Below are 16,949 nucleotides of genomic sequence, written 5' to 3'. Positions count from 1 at the left end.
GCTTCTCCCCTACCAGGGAAGGAGGAGTGAAGATCCACTTCTGGAACCAGGGTGGGAGGAGACTGGCAGTGGCTCCTCTTCGCCAAGAGGCGCTGTAGAGGCAGCAGGGGGATGAGGGGCTGCGAAGGAATCCGGCCTCCAAGAAGCCCCCCTCAGCTGTTGCTGCCCTAAGGGCAGTGGTAGCAGGCCATGCATTCATTGGAGGCTCAAACTGCTGCCGCCTAAGGCGGTTGCCTCACCTTGCCTCGGGGTGGGCCGGCTCTGTGTGTTGGAAGGCTTGCCTTCCTAATCTGCGGTGCTTTCGTTGACTGGTGAGGATGAAGAGGCCGACCATGTGTCCATTAGACTGGAAGCAGCTCTTTGGGCGGGAGCGAGCCGGCCTGCTCCTTTGCCAAAGGAGTTCGCGGGCGCCGCCGGCTTCTGCCCAGCGCGCGTCCAAAGCGCAGCTGGCGTCCGCCGCGCCCCGAGCGTGGAGCGAGCGAGGACCGGAGTTCCCCGGGATCCCTGGAAGGCAACGCGCTCGCGAAGAGCCGCCCTCCAGGCAAGTCTGCGCTGCGGAGGCGACAGGAAAGCCGAGGTGTGGGGCGAGGCGGGAGGGGGGCAGCGGCCTAGGGTCGCAGGCGACTTGGGAGAGGAATCAGACACAGTCAACGGGGCAGCACTTCTGAGAAGCAACGTTTATTTCTTTCCACTGTAGAACCGGGTCCTGAATTTCCCAAAGTCCAGATTGGGAAAGAAAAGATTTTGTCTTGGCTGTGGAAGTAAATCCATCTTCAGAAATGAAGCAGCACCAACATAGTTTTTAAAAAAGGGAAAAAAATATCTGAAGAGGAAAATACAACAAAACACAACAATCTTCTTTTTTTTAAATTCGTATTATTATTATTTATGTAAATCAGGTCATCACTGGACAAGAAACCAATTTCTACCCATTACCATAACAGCTTGTCTATAAAGAACAGAAAAAAGATCAGATTGGGTACTATCTAGAGTCAAGCGTTTGTAATTTTTTTTGTCTTTTTGATCGTTTTTCTTCTTCTTGGTTTAAATTCCCCACCCATTCACAGAGGTATAGTCACAGATAAATAACCCCAAAACTACTTGCTCGCCATATTTACACAATCCCGTTAAATTAAGCATAAATAAATATATACAAACTCATCATTGAATGCCTCTCCGCGTTTGCCCCCCCTTCTTTTCTGAGAGTCGCTAAAACCGATGACATTTTTTCATTTTTATGGAAAGACTATTCAAGAAGAGTAGATGTTGGTTTTGCTTTGATTTAAATAAAGGACTCGATTTTGGCATAGAAAGGAGAGACTGTAGATTTCACACTCCTATATTCGGTATATCTATTTGTCTTATAATTTCAGCTTCAAACCTTGCTTCCTAAAACTCATTGCTGGAACGTGCAACCCACTGAATGCAACGTGATTCACTGTCACATAAATGAGCTTAATAGAGTGGTGATAGACACGCTGGCACGCAAAGGGTTACACTATGGAGGTTGACTTTAGCCATCTGCAGTTCTCTAAGTCACATGATTGTTTTAAACTTTTTAAAAAACAACAACACATGGGCATGATATAATATTGGAATAAACGTCAACCAGGAGAAATAATATTTTATAAACATGGCCAAGAACATTCATCAGTGCAATTAAAACATTAATTCATTAATTGCATATATTGAAATGTTAAGAGTAGAAGATTGATTTTAATCAGAGCTGTCCTTCAGAAAAGGGTATTCAGTGCTGATGGCCTCAAAATAAAAATAAAAAATCCCAAAACAAACTATGTACATGCATTGATTCAACAAGACGGGTTTTAAGAACACCCCTCCCTCCAAAAAAAGAGGAATAGAAATTATTTTCATCATGACTCAGAAGAGAAAAATTGCATTTGATTAGACACATAGGGAGGCCTACATTGTTCTCAGAGGGAGGCTGGTGGTGGACGTTGGCCAAACAGTCAAGAAAGCACCTTAGGCAATCAACTAAAAGTGTGTTTATTCAGATGTTTAGCTGCAATCCTGCACACTCCTAAGAGAGCAAGTCACTTAGCAACAAGACACAGGATTGGTAATGCTCAGCCCTGAACTGGTGCTCTGTGAACTAACAATCTAACTGTATACCTGCCTAGCCAGAAGTAATGCAAGCCTGCTCAGTTAAATGCAAGTAGATCACTCCCAGGGAAAGCAGGCATAAGGCTGCAGCCTAACTGATAATCTAGCAAAAAGGAAAGTTGAATGGACACTGGCGCTTGGCTGTTCTTGTATCTGTTCCTAAAGGGGCAAATGGCATTGCCAAGGGCATATGCACTTCTCCTTCAAGGGTTCTTTGTTTCTCCAACTATTTGCAAGGCCTCTCCTCCTAGAGCACCCTTCCCCAACCACGTGCTCTCCAGATAATTCAGGCTACGGCTTCCATCTGCCCCCAGGCCGTGGTGGCCCAGATCTGTAGTTCAAAACATCTGGAGAAATCCAGATTGGCAAAGATGGCACTAGAGAGATGTATTAATGGAAGGTGCCAAGAAGAGAAGGAGAAAAGGGCTGAGCAGGAAAGCAGAAAAGGTGAGAGGTGCAAGTTCAACTTCCTTCATTCTGGCCTTGGGGCAAGCAATTAACTGTCTGACTTCTTTCCCTAGTGAAGAATGGAGACTACCTTCATGGACTACCTTCATGGACTACCTTCTTCAATGGAGAGACACTTGAGTGGGGCAATTTTGAATGGGAAATTGTCATGAGAGCAAAGGGTTAAATAGTCCCTTTCTATTCACCCCCTCCCCATAAGATTACTGATTTCCCTTTTCTTTCTCTCTTTTTAAAGTTTGGGGTGGAGGGTAAGAAATCACACTGCCTGCATGTAATAGGTAGTTTGATTACTAAGATCAGGATCACTGCACTATTGTCCATGAGCACATCATGATCCTAAATGCATAGCCTTGAAATGATTTTTTATTTAAACCAAATCCCTCCCAAGTGAAAGGTGTTTAGGACTGGATGCAAAAGTAACAGTACAACCTTACTTCTCATTGTTTAAAAAGGCACAATTTATCCATTTGCTTCCAATATGACAGCAGGGCAATCTTGATCCCTAGGGTCTTTCCCATAGTATGGAGTCTTTGTACATTTGACAGTTGTATAACTGGCAAAAACCTAACCAACAAAGCTTTTTCCAGCAGTGATAGCAAAAGTGTCCTCTACTGAGTTGCAAAAAGAATGAAGGATCTTGTGGCATCCTAAAGGCCAGCTTTCTTTTAATGGCATGAGCTTTCATGGGCTAAATTTCACTTTGTCAAATGCATGGAGCATAAGCCTAAAATGGCAGATATGTGTGTGTGTGTGTGTGTGTGTGTGTGTGTGTGTGTGTGTGTGTGTGCTCGTTTCAGAGGAGATGGAATGAATAAGGAAGTCAGAGGATAATGAAATGAAGAAGGGACAGTGGAAATTGTTTACCAGGAGTTGTGGGGGAGGGAGTGTAAAAAGGACATTGGAAATGCATGGTAATTTCAGCTGCAATCCTATACATGTGTAACTGGGATCAAGTCCCATTGAGCTCAGTGCAACTTACTTCTTAGTAGACATGTGTAAGATTGCACTATTAATAGTTATGCAGCACTTTCAAGTTTTGGAAACTAGGAGCCATTTTACCTGTTACTCAACAATAAAAACAATTTTGCCACTGAGATCTGGCTCTGGCTCTCCAGTGAGGGGCAAAACCTGTTTCTTAGGTGTAATCCTCATGAGAAACGTAGGTGTCTACAGGCCCTGAATAAATATGAAAATTTATAAGAAGCTTACCTGGTCAGCTCTCCCCACCCCTTCCTTTAATAGCCCCATTAATGATAGAGGCAGGTAGAAATTGAGCATGTGAAGTATCCCCAGCAGGCAGCTGCAGCAAAGGGAAAACTTCCCATTCTGGATTTCCATTAATCAACAGGCACAGGAGCTCTGCCATTAAAAAGGTTGTATACAAATTCAGCAAGGTTATCAGTGGCTATCTGCTACTACCAGCCATCCCCACAGAGTGTGTGTGTGTAAATCATAGCTTTTAATTCCATTACTTTTAAGTAGAAATCATTATCTGGGATTAGGATTGCCAGCTTTTGTACCAGCCCTAGTACTTGTGCCTTTAGTAGCAACTTAATATGTGAGAATGAATAAGCGATATGTTTCATCTTCTCACACTTCTACTCATTCCTGCATACCAGGTAGCTGTTATGGGTTCACAAGCAGGCCAGAGTAGGTTTTTTGTTTGGGGGGGGGGGGTTCTGCTCAGTTGGCATCTCTGTCTAGATCTTAATGTTTTGGTCGACGTTGCTGGCAATCAGTTAGGTTCTCCACTCTAAAATGAAAATGTTCAAGTTTTACCAGCTGCCTGGACGATAGTGGAAGAGGCAACTTCTTATGCTCCTCCTCCACCACCACTAGATGCCATAAATGCAATTTATGGAGGTACCCAAATGAATGGTTTAGCAACATCCCTTGAAATGTAGAAAGCAAGACCCAAGAATTGGTGATGCTATGTAAATCCTTTTAGGTGGTCAGCAGAACTCTAAAGGCTGTGCTTAGGTGCCATGTTGTTTGAAGAGACTGGAGATCACTTCATGGGTTGTTGGATTTTTTGCTTGTCTTTTTAATAAAAAAGTACCAAGAGTTATCATTTATCCATGAATAAATCTCATTTAGACCAATGGAATTTATTCATGAATGACTTTAAGATGGCAGCCATTTACCCCCAGGTATGTAGATGGTCATTATTTTAAAATGCTGCTGTTGCAGCAAGCCAGGCCAGGGTATATATAATGTGACCCTTTAAATTTCTGGTACTATATAGACTCTCCACATACTCAAGGTATCTATGAAACTGGATAAATATGGTTTCTTTGAGGAAAAACAACATACATAACTTTTAGAGAAAGAGGAGTCAGATTATCAGCTTCTAGCAGCAGAGGCAACTGAGTGCACACTTGAGAAATAAGGAATAAAACTATCATAAAGTGTAGGGAAGAGATGTAGCTCACTGGTAGTGCATGCTGGGTGCACGCAAAAGGTCCCAGGTTCCATCCCAGTCATCTTCAGGAAGGCTGGGAAAGAATCCTGTCTGAAACCCTGGAGATTGCCAGTCCGTACAGTTCAGTATTGCCTCACCTAGTGTCCTTCAAATGTTGTGGGACTCCACTCTCCATCAGCCCCAGCCAGTATGGCTGACGGTGAGGACTGATGTGAATTATAGTTCAACAATAGCTGGAGGGCACTAGTTTTGGGAAAGCTGCTATAGACAGTAGTGAGTTAAATGGAGCAATGCTCAGAATTGGTATACGTCCCTATGGGCAGGCATCACCAAGAATTTTGGGTCCACAGGCATATTGGGGATTTTGAGAGAGTTCTGTGGGCAACATCCTCTGTGGCTGCTTCTCTGCTTCCCTCCCTGGTTCAGTCTTTCCAGGTCAGAGTTAAAGTTGGTTCCAGCAGAATTTTTAAAGGGCCTCTTGAATTTCCATGAATTTACCCTGCTTATCCCCTCCCAACAAAAAGCACAGTCAAGAAGTGAAAGATTACAGTGGTAGACTACACAGTAAAAAAAAAATTACAGATCCGGTACTTTCCAGCACTACAAAAACATCGAAGGCACAGATCTTCACGGTTTTTACACAGGATGCCAACAAACACACCCAAATCACAGAACACAGCTGTGGACACATTCTGAAAGGTGTAAAAATATGAGTATCCAGTATGCCTAGGGTCCATGCTTTCATGCTGTGGCATTTTCTCTCCCAGCTCCTGTGGTGCACCACTTTATCCCCTCTGGCTATTCTCCTTTCCTGCCCCCGTCTCCTAGATGGATCTCCTTTCCCTCCTGCCTTCTTGGTTGCTCGGCTTTTTGTTCACATGTTGACCTGAGCCTTAAGAAGCACATGGAGCTGAAACAGAAATAGGAAAGAGCTAAGGCTCTTCCAACATCCTCCTTCCTCTGTATGCTTTTCAAGTGGTGGGGGAGGGGGAGGTAATAAGCTATGCCACCTCGTGACAAAGAGGACAGGGGAGGGGTCTCAGAGACTTTGTGAGTGCCACTGGCTATTCTTAAGGGCACTTCTGTGCCATGTTGGCAACCCCAGCCCCATGGTTTTCAGTCAACATGTGCACACTGCTCCATGATTTTAGGATTCTAAGCTCCATTCTAGTGTCAATGCCAAGGAAGAATTTGTAAACACAGATGCTTTAACTGGGGGAAAATGTCAAATGAAAGGAGGCAGGAGAACCCTGAGATTTGCTTCTGTCTTGTGAGGTGTTGTAACCACTGAGCAGCCAACATGGTGCCTCCCAGCTGTGACTAGACTACAAAACCAACCAGCCCTACTCCACATGGCCAATGATCAGGACTGATGCGAGTTGCAGTCCAACAGCATCTGGAGGGGACACCACAGGGACCGCCTCAATACCTACATCCTAAGGACAGTTTGACTATAACTGGTTGCTGATTAACAAAAAGAAAGAAATATATTTGGTCAATACGGTTTTGAAGAGAGCTAAGACTTCTGTATAACATCTCTCTTGGGGTTCCTTGCATTGTTGTCCACAAAGTTTGCAAGTTTAAGTTTGGAGGGTGAACATGTCTGCGGTATAAACTAGAAAGATTTTGCTCCCTATTTACAAGTAGGACAAAACACCTCCTCATTTAACTTTGTAGATTTTCTGCTTTTTGTGCCACAATGTTTCCCTCAGTTCAGTGTTAATAGTTATCCTAGATTTTATTTTATTTTTAGTCACTGAAATATTTCTTCAGGTGGCCTTTTAAAAGATATTAAGTTTGGGTTCTTTCTTGTGCAAGGCATGTTCAGATCAGTGGACTGAAACATAGTAAATTATTCTTGTGATGCATAAAGGTGATTTTGTTACATTTATAAATTGTCCAAGATAGTGTACGGAGTCAGAGCTAACAAATATGAGAACCGGAAAGCATTAATTACTATCGCAGCTGTCTTCAGCTCCTCAAAAGTGCCCTTTAGGGTAACAACTGCAAATAAAGGTACATTTACTTTCTTCCTCCCTCTTTTGAGATGGTACAGTGTACAAAAGACACAGACAGAATGTAGATTTCAGAAATACAGGAAGCAAAAAAGTATGGGGTGAGGTTTAGTCAACGTTAAGCACATTACAGTCCCATTGATTTCAATAGGAACAAGTTAAACATATGCTTGATTCTCCCCAAAACTAAATGGGACCAACTTTGGTTGGACTAAAGCAGCCCGACTGATAGTAGTTCCAACTAGGGGGCCTGAATTTAATCAATTAATATTTTAAACGTTTCCTGATTCTTTGGAAAGTATTAAAACAATACACCATATTAAACATCATCTTAATTCTTGCTTTTCTCTCAAATAGGAGAAAATGCATCAGATAAGATGGTGTCCACTATCTAAAAGCAAACCTATGCTTCTTGCTTCATGGCAATTGTTTTGGCCAACATTTAATCAATGAATCAACTAAAACTCATATGATTAATCAACTCATTTCATGAATTGTATGACAGTCTGGGTTCCAATACTGCTGTAGAGTACTATGCTCAGTCTCTCCTGCATAATTTGTTCTAGTGACATTCTAAAATTAGCAACTTGAGGACCAGCACCATAACTTGGCAATATTGCAAATTCACATGCATACAGGTGTGCATTTAGGATTAATGTGTAAAGCTCCACTCACAGCTGAACTGAAATACTTAGATTTAGACCAAGGCCCATAGGAAGGTCTACTCATTTTGATTAAACTTGCTTCCTAGATAATTGATCACATCCAATATACAGGTACTCCAAGTTAATCATCTTCTGAATATGTCTGATTACAAATAACAACACACAGTTTACTTCATGGTGCAGGCAGAAATATCCAATGGGAAAGTATTGGCTTAATTTCAAGTACTTTATGGTTTATAAAGGTTGGAAATGAGATCTTAGGGACCAGTTCTAAAACACAGTGTACGTAATTCAGCAGTTGCATTGTGCATGATACTGTTTGGAACACAGTAGGTGATGAATTCAGAATGTACGTCTTCATGTTTCAAGCAACTACACATGCATATTTCACTGTGTGTATATGCCGTACAGAACTCCAGTATGCTGAATATGTGTTGAATATTTATACACATAGTGAAACAGACATGTGCAGCCATTTCAATTGGGGCACTGGTCACTTCTTGTACTCTTGAAGTTTACATTGTCAGAAATAACCTTCATATTTTTAAAATTAAAAACTACAAGGACCCAGATTGCTTTTGAAAACTGAATTCCAAACGTAAAACACTACCCTGTGAAACAGATGGACCCCATCCATAAGTGTTCGCTTAAGGAGAACAAAGTTCTACCAAAAATAATGGAAGTTACAGCCATGGTAATGTGTTTATCCTATTCTCATCTCCTAGCATGAATTCAGTAAGTTAAGTCAAAATGATGTATAGACATAAGCGGTTGTGACAAAAGGGAAATGATTTTTCAAAATGCATGAAACACCATAGCCATTATCAAGTCAACAAGGTATTTCCAAGCTGATAACATGCAAGGTAAAATTCATCTTCTTTCACTGAAGTATAACTTTAGTAGGTATTCCAAACAAGGGAGGGGGGAGCTTTTTAAAATCTCATTTATAAAATATACTGTAATGCACTTAAATTTCTGCAAATGCTTGGAATTTGGTTGATTGCCCTCATCCCAAGACATGTTGTTTTTTCTAAACCAAGAACTGCAAACTCATTTAATAACCTGGGGAAAAGAGACTTCCTTAAACAAAGCTACTGGAAATGCTCAAGAATCCTTCAGTCCCCTCCTTCTCCTCTAAAGACACTTAGCAAACCTGTGTTATTCTGTGCATCAAATATTATTGGCCCTCCCCAAATCTTTTCTATATATTGGATAGATTAGCATTTGCCTATCAATATGACATTGCCCATTCAGCTGCCTTTGCCTTGCTTAATCTATTCCCTTTGAGCTTCTTTAAAGAAGTACACCTGCGGAATTCCAAAACAACTGGCTTTGATTTGAAAAGAAAAGTGTCAGAATTGTGGATTTTCATCTCTGTACCTGATGAAATGTGTAGGGAGTTCTAGTCCTCTTTGAAGAAGCTCATAAGCCAAGCGGGCAAAGCTTTGGGAAACAGAAGAAAATAAAAAGGGTACATACTCCTGAGAAGGAAATCACATACTCATCAAGACATTCCTGTTACTAATACTTCTTTAAAAAGAGAGAGAGAGAGAGAGCAGTCTGAGACATATTAAAAAGAGCAAACTGAATTGTTGAGAATTAGCCAATATCCATTCAGAGTAGCAATTAGCAGACTGGCACCTCTGTCTTAAGCATATTGTTCCCAGTCTTAGAACAGCCAGTTCTCTGCACTTGAATGCACACAAGAAGCTCCCGTTCACTTCAGTGGCGCACCTCCATGTACAATTCTCGTGGGGCCCACTGAGCTATCTGCTCAAATGAGATAGGTGGTTTCATTGCAATGCAAAGGAAACTCTTGCAAACAGGAGAGATTTGTGTGCACATCCGAAGTCCTGCCTCTACAAGGGATTGTCAGACTGCAGCAACTGGACTTGGAAATAGGTCATATTGATTTCAAACATAGGATCAGTTCTATGTAGCATTTGACCTTCATGGAGTAGAAATACATAAAAAAGTTATATATGAATGCAAAATGTGTATATTGGATTTAAAAAGAATAATCCAGAAGCAGGAGAATGTAGTATGCATCCCCTCTTCTGTTCAGAGCTTTTGCATTCCTGTATAATATTTTTTCACATGTACATCTCCATTTTGAAAAAAATGTTATGCTGGAGGTTACCACCTAATTCCAAGTTAGTTCACCGCCTTGTTATCAAAATCTCATTGGATCCTGTATGCAAACTTTACACATCCTAACAGCCAGTGAAACTTGCAAAGTTGCAGCTTCAGAATTTTAGGAATAAATATGTAAAGTATCTAGTTTTCAGTAAACCCAGAAATTTAGGTAGTCTGTATTGAAAATGGGGACACTCGATAACTGTCTTTTTAGCTAACATTATTTGAAATACTCTTCCAAGTAAGAATAGTTCTAACTTCATCAGAACGTGAACTTGTTAGATGCAAATGCACTGCTTTAGGTTTCCCCATAATGGTTTCTAGTCTAAACAGACCCAGAGCTCTCATTTCCTGCTACCTCAACCCACTGTGAAGAAATCTGCAAGCCAGAGACTATTGGTAGAGCTTAGGCCTGGGCATTCTGATGACACAGAGTGGCAATGGCAAGACATCACCCAAGTCAGGGGGCTACAGTTGGTCTGAGCTGAAAACAGGACACTTTGCTCTGAATGGGACAGTCCCATATAAAATAAATCTATCCCTTAGTTTTTTTGATTTTTCTACTTTAGATAGACTTCTTCTTTTTTTTGAAAAATAACAATTATACAGAAACAGACTATGTATCTCGGCCAACATATCAACATTATCAAAAAGATTCTTCCAATAAGTTATTGATTGTTTTTACCTATTATTGACATTTTTCATACACACCCTCCCCAATTATCACAAAAAGATTGCAGGAGAACAGAAGTGGAAATTCCTTGAAGTTGTCTTCAAAAGTTCCTTTGCAAAAGCCACTGAGCCTCTGTGTTCCTGTTTCCATTGTGCGTCTCTGACCTTACTTCCTTTAAAATAAAATAAAATGTGGGTGTGACCTACCTAGTATAATTCTTCCAAAGCCCAATCCAATATTTTAAAGCTAAAATTAAAATGTTTGTTTAAAAAGATTTCTCTCTCTGCTTTTCCTTTTATTTATTTTTCCCCTAATTTCATTAGCTTCCTTGTTTTTTGTTTTTTGTTTTTTTTCATTTTCTGTGCTTCTCTTCCTTGTCTCCAGTTTTACTACCTGGTCCTTCCCCAGAAGTGTGCCTGTTAGCAGAGTTGTTGTTCAAGAACATCTTGTCCATGCCTTTGAGAGCTTCAGTCAGGTAGTTCTGGAGAGCAGTCAGGGCAGCGCATATGGCTGGGGACCCAAAGCCATGAGTGATGAGGCTGAAGTGAGTCAAGCAGCTCTGAATCCCAGGTTCCAAAATGGGGCTGGGCCTGCTATTGCCAATGGGTGTCCTGTCCTGGGCCAAGAGATCCGTAAATTCTTTACAAAGTTGCCTGCAGAGGAGGAAGACAAAGAGCAGATGGCAAGAGCCAAGGTTGATCAGGATCAGACCATTTCATTTTCAACACTTTGTAAGACATGTTTAGCGCAACCTTACAATTATAAAAATAATTCTCAACATGTAAGGGAAATGTTCTTCCACCAAGCAGCTCAAGAGCTGGAGAGTCCTATTTTAACCTCAAACAATCCAGGTTGAGAAACTGACAGGGGCCTTTTTAGGTGCTTAAAATATGGCTCTGGGCAGAGGCCCATGATGCAAGCAGCGCGCGTTAATTTATCTATTTATAATTTATATATTTAGACTCCATAGAATAGGAGTGTCCAACTTCCAAGAGACCGTGATCTACTCCCACTATAAATAAACTGGCAGTGATCTACCCATTGGATTGACTGGAGTTGTTGAGCTTTCTTTGGGGGACAATCAGGGTCCTGCGATCAACCAGAATCGACCAGGTACATCAAGCCATCGACAGGTAGATCGCAGCCTTCCTGTTGGACACCCCTGCCATGGAATATACAAGAAAAAGCCCTCCTGGACCAGGCAAAACTCCATCTATCCCATCATCCTGTTCTTACCATGGTCAACCAGATGACCCTGAGAAGACTAAAAGTAGGACCTCAGCACAACAGTACTCTCTCCACCTGCGTTTTCTGGCTACTGGCATTCAGTGGCATAGACATAACACCTACGTATGTATTTATATGTATACTATAGAGGTACATATAGGCAGACATGCAGAGGGCCACATTTTGGTCCAAAGTCCACCAAAGAACCAAACAGCTTATTAATACCAATAAGGATCAAATAAAAGTACAATAAAAACTTGCTGTCAGGGCTGTGGGGTGAAGACAGGATGTCCTGGGCCTGCTACACCCCACCTGCAGTTTGTTAGCAAAAACTGCTGCTTATATTAAACCAAGGGTCTCTGGGCAAATTAAGATTGTGGGAGACTCAATGGCTCTATTAAAAGGCAGGAGATCCAGGACTGTCCACCACCCACAGTGAGCCTCATGCAGACCAGGGAATTGATTGGGTTTAAAGAAACATGTATAAGCTGCCTTTCCAAGTGATACTCTGCCAAGGTGCCTTACGTCTTAAACATCCAACCATACAATAATATCAACAAATAAACAAGTGAAATTGCTAAGCCCAGGATTCCTTGCGGGGTCTGAACACTCTCCATGCCCACACGCAGTCCACTCTGCCACACCAGTCCTCAGGGGGCTTGTTTGTTCTAAGGGGAAAGAGCTATTGCCTGCTGGCTTTCTGCTTGCAGCAGTTATCCTCTGTCTGACATATCCTGAAGGATTTACACACCTGCATTTTATAGTCATTTCAAAACACGGACTTGTTCTTTTCCCCCTTTTTGCATTGTATGTGATCATTACACGTGTCATTGCCAATATTTCACCTGAACTTTCAAATGTGCAGCATTTTCTAGCAGGTGCTGGAGTTATATCATTTGAACCAGAGCTCTGTGTCAACTCCAGTACATTTCACAGAGCTTCTGCTAGAAGGGGAATCCATTGCTAGAAGGGATCAAAAGCCCCCAGAGCAAAAGACTGGATGTGTGGGTGTGTGATGAAATGGATTAAATAAAATAAACTTCGTCAAATAGTTTCCTCAAGGCAACACCACTGCACACACCAGTCCTCCCCTCCTCAAACAGCCTGTTCAATCTGATCTCCAGTGTGCCACCAGCAGAACAGCAGTGCACTGCAGGGAAAGGCATCTGAAGATAACATTAGTGAGAAAAATCAAGCCATGCACTGGAACTGATATGTTCCTTACACATAATCCCTCCCCTCCTCAAAATTATTAAACTTATTGAGAAAGCAAGCCATGCACATACATGCTGAGCAGTTACAGATAGGTAGCCGTGTTGGTCTGCCATAGTCAAAATAAAAAATTCCTTCCAGTAGCACCTTAAAGACCAACTAAGTTAGTTCTTGGTATGAGCTTTCGTGTGCAAGCACACTCTTCAGATACACTGAAACAGAAGTTGCCAGATCCTTCTCAGCTATCTGCCAATCACCCATTCCCACCACCCTTCTGAGTAATACCCCTCCCCACCTTCTCACTATATAGAAGGATCTGGCAACTTCTGTTTCAGTGTATCCGAAGAAGTGTGCATGCACACGGAAGCTCATACCAAGAACTAACTTAGTTGGTCTTTAAGGTGCTACTGGAAGGAATTTTTTATGCTGAGCAGTGGTTATGGTACTAAGCTACAATGGATTTAACACATGAAGAAGAAGAAGAAGAAGAAGAAGGAGGAGGAGGAGGAGGAGGAGGAGGAGGAGGAGGAGGAGGAGGGAGGGAGGGAAGCCACTATAGTTTTTATTTTACAGATCAGGAACACAGATTTGTGCAAGCTTACCCAAGATGCCCATGGCTGAGCAGTAGAGCAGTAGTTTGAATACAGCAGCTACTCTTATCTATGACAATGATTTTGTATACCTCCCTTCCTCCATAGATCTCAGGGCGGTTCACAACATAAAATGCAAGGGATTCTCAAAGTCTGCAATGGTGAACCTTCCTAATTCAATAAAAACATTCCTAAACTGCTTGAGTGGTATCTCTCATTCAAATTTCAGGGCAGTCAGAGCAAAAGAAGGCCAACCTACCACATGGTAGGAGGTGTGGTGCCCCAAATAAATTCAAAGTCTGCAAAAAAAAAAAAAAAGTATAATGGTTGCCACATAGGCATTATAGATCAACTGACTCATAGAATGGAGTAAGCAAGGAGTCTGTCTCCTGGTCAAATCTGTCCCAGTCAAAATATCACACACACAGCTGAACTGGGAAGGACCAGGGAATGAACCCAAGCAGCTAGCCACATATCTCTGAAATAAACACCAACCTTAGGGAAGCAGAGCAGTAGCTCACAATGCTTCCTTTGCATGACATTACATACCTGATCCATTCTGCTCAGCTGGAGTTACCATGCCAAGAGAGGAGTCAAATTGTTTTAATTGCTGTTCCCAACCCATTCTTTTCAAAAATGCATTATCAAATTAGCACAAGGGTCGTGGACTACACATTAAGTGCAACAAGTTGCAGAATCCCACTGTCTTCTGTGCATTTGTTGGTGGTGCGGAAACTAGGGAGCAAACCATTCTACTTAGTCTTCTTTCTGACAAGCTAACCCCTCTGTGAGCAGAAATGCCCAAGGTGAAGGAAGCCTAGGCCTGCAGTCAGAAGTGGTAAAACCCAAACATGGGCTCATCACCACGTTTCTTGTGTGTGACAACAGGGCTTATCCACACATTGAGCTTGGGATTTGTTGCTCTCTCACTAGTGTTAATCTAACACAGGGGTGCCCAAACTTTTTTAAGGAGGACCAGATTTGATGAAGTGAACATGCATGAGGGCCGACCAAAGAAGTTGTTGACCTTTCTTTAGGATTGAAGTTGTTTACCTTTTTAGGATGTTACCCCAAAGTTGTTGACTTTTTTTTTTTAGAACCCTGGGAAGGAACTGCCTGTGGGAGCCAGATTAAACTGACCGGCGGGCCGGATTAGGCCCTCAAAACGAACTTTGGACATTCCTGATCTAATATAATGGATGGTAGTAATTTATAATTACCGTATTTTTTGCTCTATAAGACTCACTTTTTCCCTTCTAAAAAGTAAGGGGAAATGTGTGTGCGTCTTATGGAGCGAATGCAGGCTGCGCAGCTATCCCAGAAGCCAGAACAGCAAGAGGGATTGCTGCTTTCACTGCGCAGCGATCCCTCTTGCTGTTCTGGCTTCTGAGATTCAGAATATTTTTTTTCTTGTTTTCCTCCTCCAAAAACTAGGGGCGTCTTGTGGTCTGGTGCGTCTTATAGAGCGAAAAATACGGTACTTCCATAGCAACCCAGCAGTGCAAGACCTAACAAGAAATATCTTCTAGGGGTAGACAGAGTTCAAAGGGGAGGGGAGAATTGTGACAGACATGCCTCCAGGTGTGGCGTTCTGGACATACAGTCAAGGAAGCACATGAGAGTGACAGGTTACAGAAGCTGAACACTAGCAGGTCTAACCCACAGGGATCCATTCTGTCTCACCAGACTTTTATGTGGTTCTGTTTATTGGTTGGCCCTTTATAATTATAGCTCTGGAGCCAAGTGAGGATTCCCAGGTAAGATCCTCCCTCTATTGTGTGGGCAGGTAATCCCTCCCCCTACCTGGCCTGGTCTCCTTGGCAACGCTTCCCCCAGGTGGGATTGGACAACTGACTGAGGTAGGTGGGGACCTCCAGGTATCCCACCTGAGGGAAGGCAAAGCCAAGCCTATGCTGATGGGGCCGCTCCAGATCCAGGGCTGCGCGCGTCCACGCAAAGGGCGCCTCCCGTTTTAAGTGGGGAGCGGTCATTATTGGTTGGCCCTTTATGATTATCTGCTGTGATGCCAGGAGAAAAAAAGAAGGCAAGTAGCAAACAGATATACACTTGGAGTGTGTACGTGTGCACCCTCATTTTTAGAACTGAAGCTTCAAAATCTAAGGAGCTTTCAGTACACAGGTATATTTAAATGAATGTACCTCTTTTGACACTCTCTTTTGACGCCATACCCTGACTCACGCTGCCATGCATAGTAATAATAATAATAATAATTTATTATTTATACCCCGCCCATCTGGCTGGGCTTCCCCAGGCACTCTGGGTGGCTTCCAACAAAATATTAAAAAACAGTAATGCATCAAACATTAAAAGCTTCCCTAAACAGGGCTGCCTTCAGATGTCTTCTAAAAATCTGGTAGTTGTTGTTCTCTTTGACATCTGGTGGGAGGGCGTTCCACAGGACGGCTGCCACTACCGAGAAGGCCTGGTTCCCTGTAACCTCAGAACTGCAATCATAGGTTGCTATTCATCTCCCCTTGAACTCAGAAGCATTGTAATTTGCACAGTTTATAAGCTTAGTTTAAAAAGCAGCTGAAGGAGAAGAGGGGAAAGGCTGGAAAAAGAACGGTGAGTGGGAAAGCAACCTTTTCCCACCCTTGGAAACTCATCAAGCTGCTGTACAGTGGTAACTCAGGTTACAGGCGCTTCAGGTTACAGACGCTTCAGGTTACAGACTCCACTAATCCAGAAATAGTACCTTGGGTTAAGAACTTTGCTTCAGGATGAGATCAGAAATTGTGCAGCGGCGGCAGTGGGAGGCCCCATTAGCTAAAGTTAATAACAGTTTTAGGTTAAGAATGGACCTCCAGTTCTTAATCAAAGGTACCACTGTACTTGGAACTGGGTGTGGAGACGACAGCTGGCTGCGGAAAAGAATACGGTTGTGGGCAACCTGAGGATGCTTCATCCACCTTGGGTCTGCCCATAAAAAACAAGCCTAAAAGACTAGGCAATGTCAGCAGCAGTTTCTAGGAACCTTCCCTTTGTGAGATTTTTGAGGGAGAGATATGAGCTTGTTTGGGCCCTGGGTGAGAGCCAGGAATCTGAGAGAGGAGATGACATCGGTTTATAGTATTAGTAATTTTGTATCAAGGTAACATTTTAATATTGTAAAATTTGTTGATGCTTAAGTTGTATGTTTTTGCTTTGATTTTCTGTACACCACATAGAGATATTCTTATATATTAAGTGGTATAAAATCAATAAATCGTGTCCTTCCTAAAAGAGGGCACGTACTGCGGTGAGACCTGGAGACCAAACTCCTGTGTTGTGGGTGGGTGAGATTGGACAGCCACAGCACCCCATTGGTAGGCCCCTCCATGTTGGGTTCAATCTGGCCAATGGGGCACAGTCCAAACAGATTGAGGGACCTATATATACCTATGCACGTGACCCAGA

At 42.5% G+C, this 16,949-nt stretch overlaps 1 protein-coding gene across 10 annotated transcripts in view; it reads right to left on the bottom strand.

The window, feature by feature from the left end:
• Window positions 1-662: 662 nt before the first annotated feature.
• TFAP2B (transcription factor AP-2 beta) overlaps window positions 663-16,949 on the bottom strand; it is a 67,357-nt gene continuing 51,070 nt past the window's right edge. For 5 of the 10 annotated variants that reach the window (XM_083495233.1, XM_083495235.1, XM_083495236.1 and 2 more), the window contains one exon: window positions 4,263-11,156. In XM_083495233.1, the coding sequence (XP_083351359.1) occupies window positions 10,856-11,156 (301 nt within the window). In that variant the 3' untranslated portion in view covers window positions 4,263-10,855. Of the gene's footprint in view, window positions 824-4,262; window positions 11,157-16,949 lie in introns of those variants that run through there. The other 5 variants (XM_083495237.1, XM_083495241.1, XM_083495234.1 and 2 more) reach the window with 3 other exon arrangements.

This window comes from Podarcis liolepis (genome assembly GCF_965112155.1).
Source record: "Podarcis liolepis genome assembly, chromosome: 3".
In the NCBI taxonomy this organism is placed as follows: Eukaryota; Metazoa; Chordata; class Lepidosauria; order Squamata; family Lacertidae; genus Podarcis; species Podarcis liolepis.
Note: the sequence above shows the minus strand (reverse complement) of the source record. Positions and strands in the feature narration are given on the sequence as shown.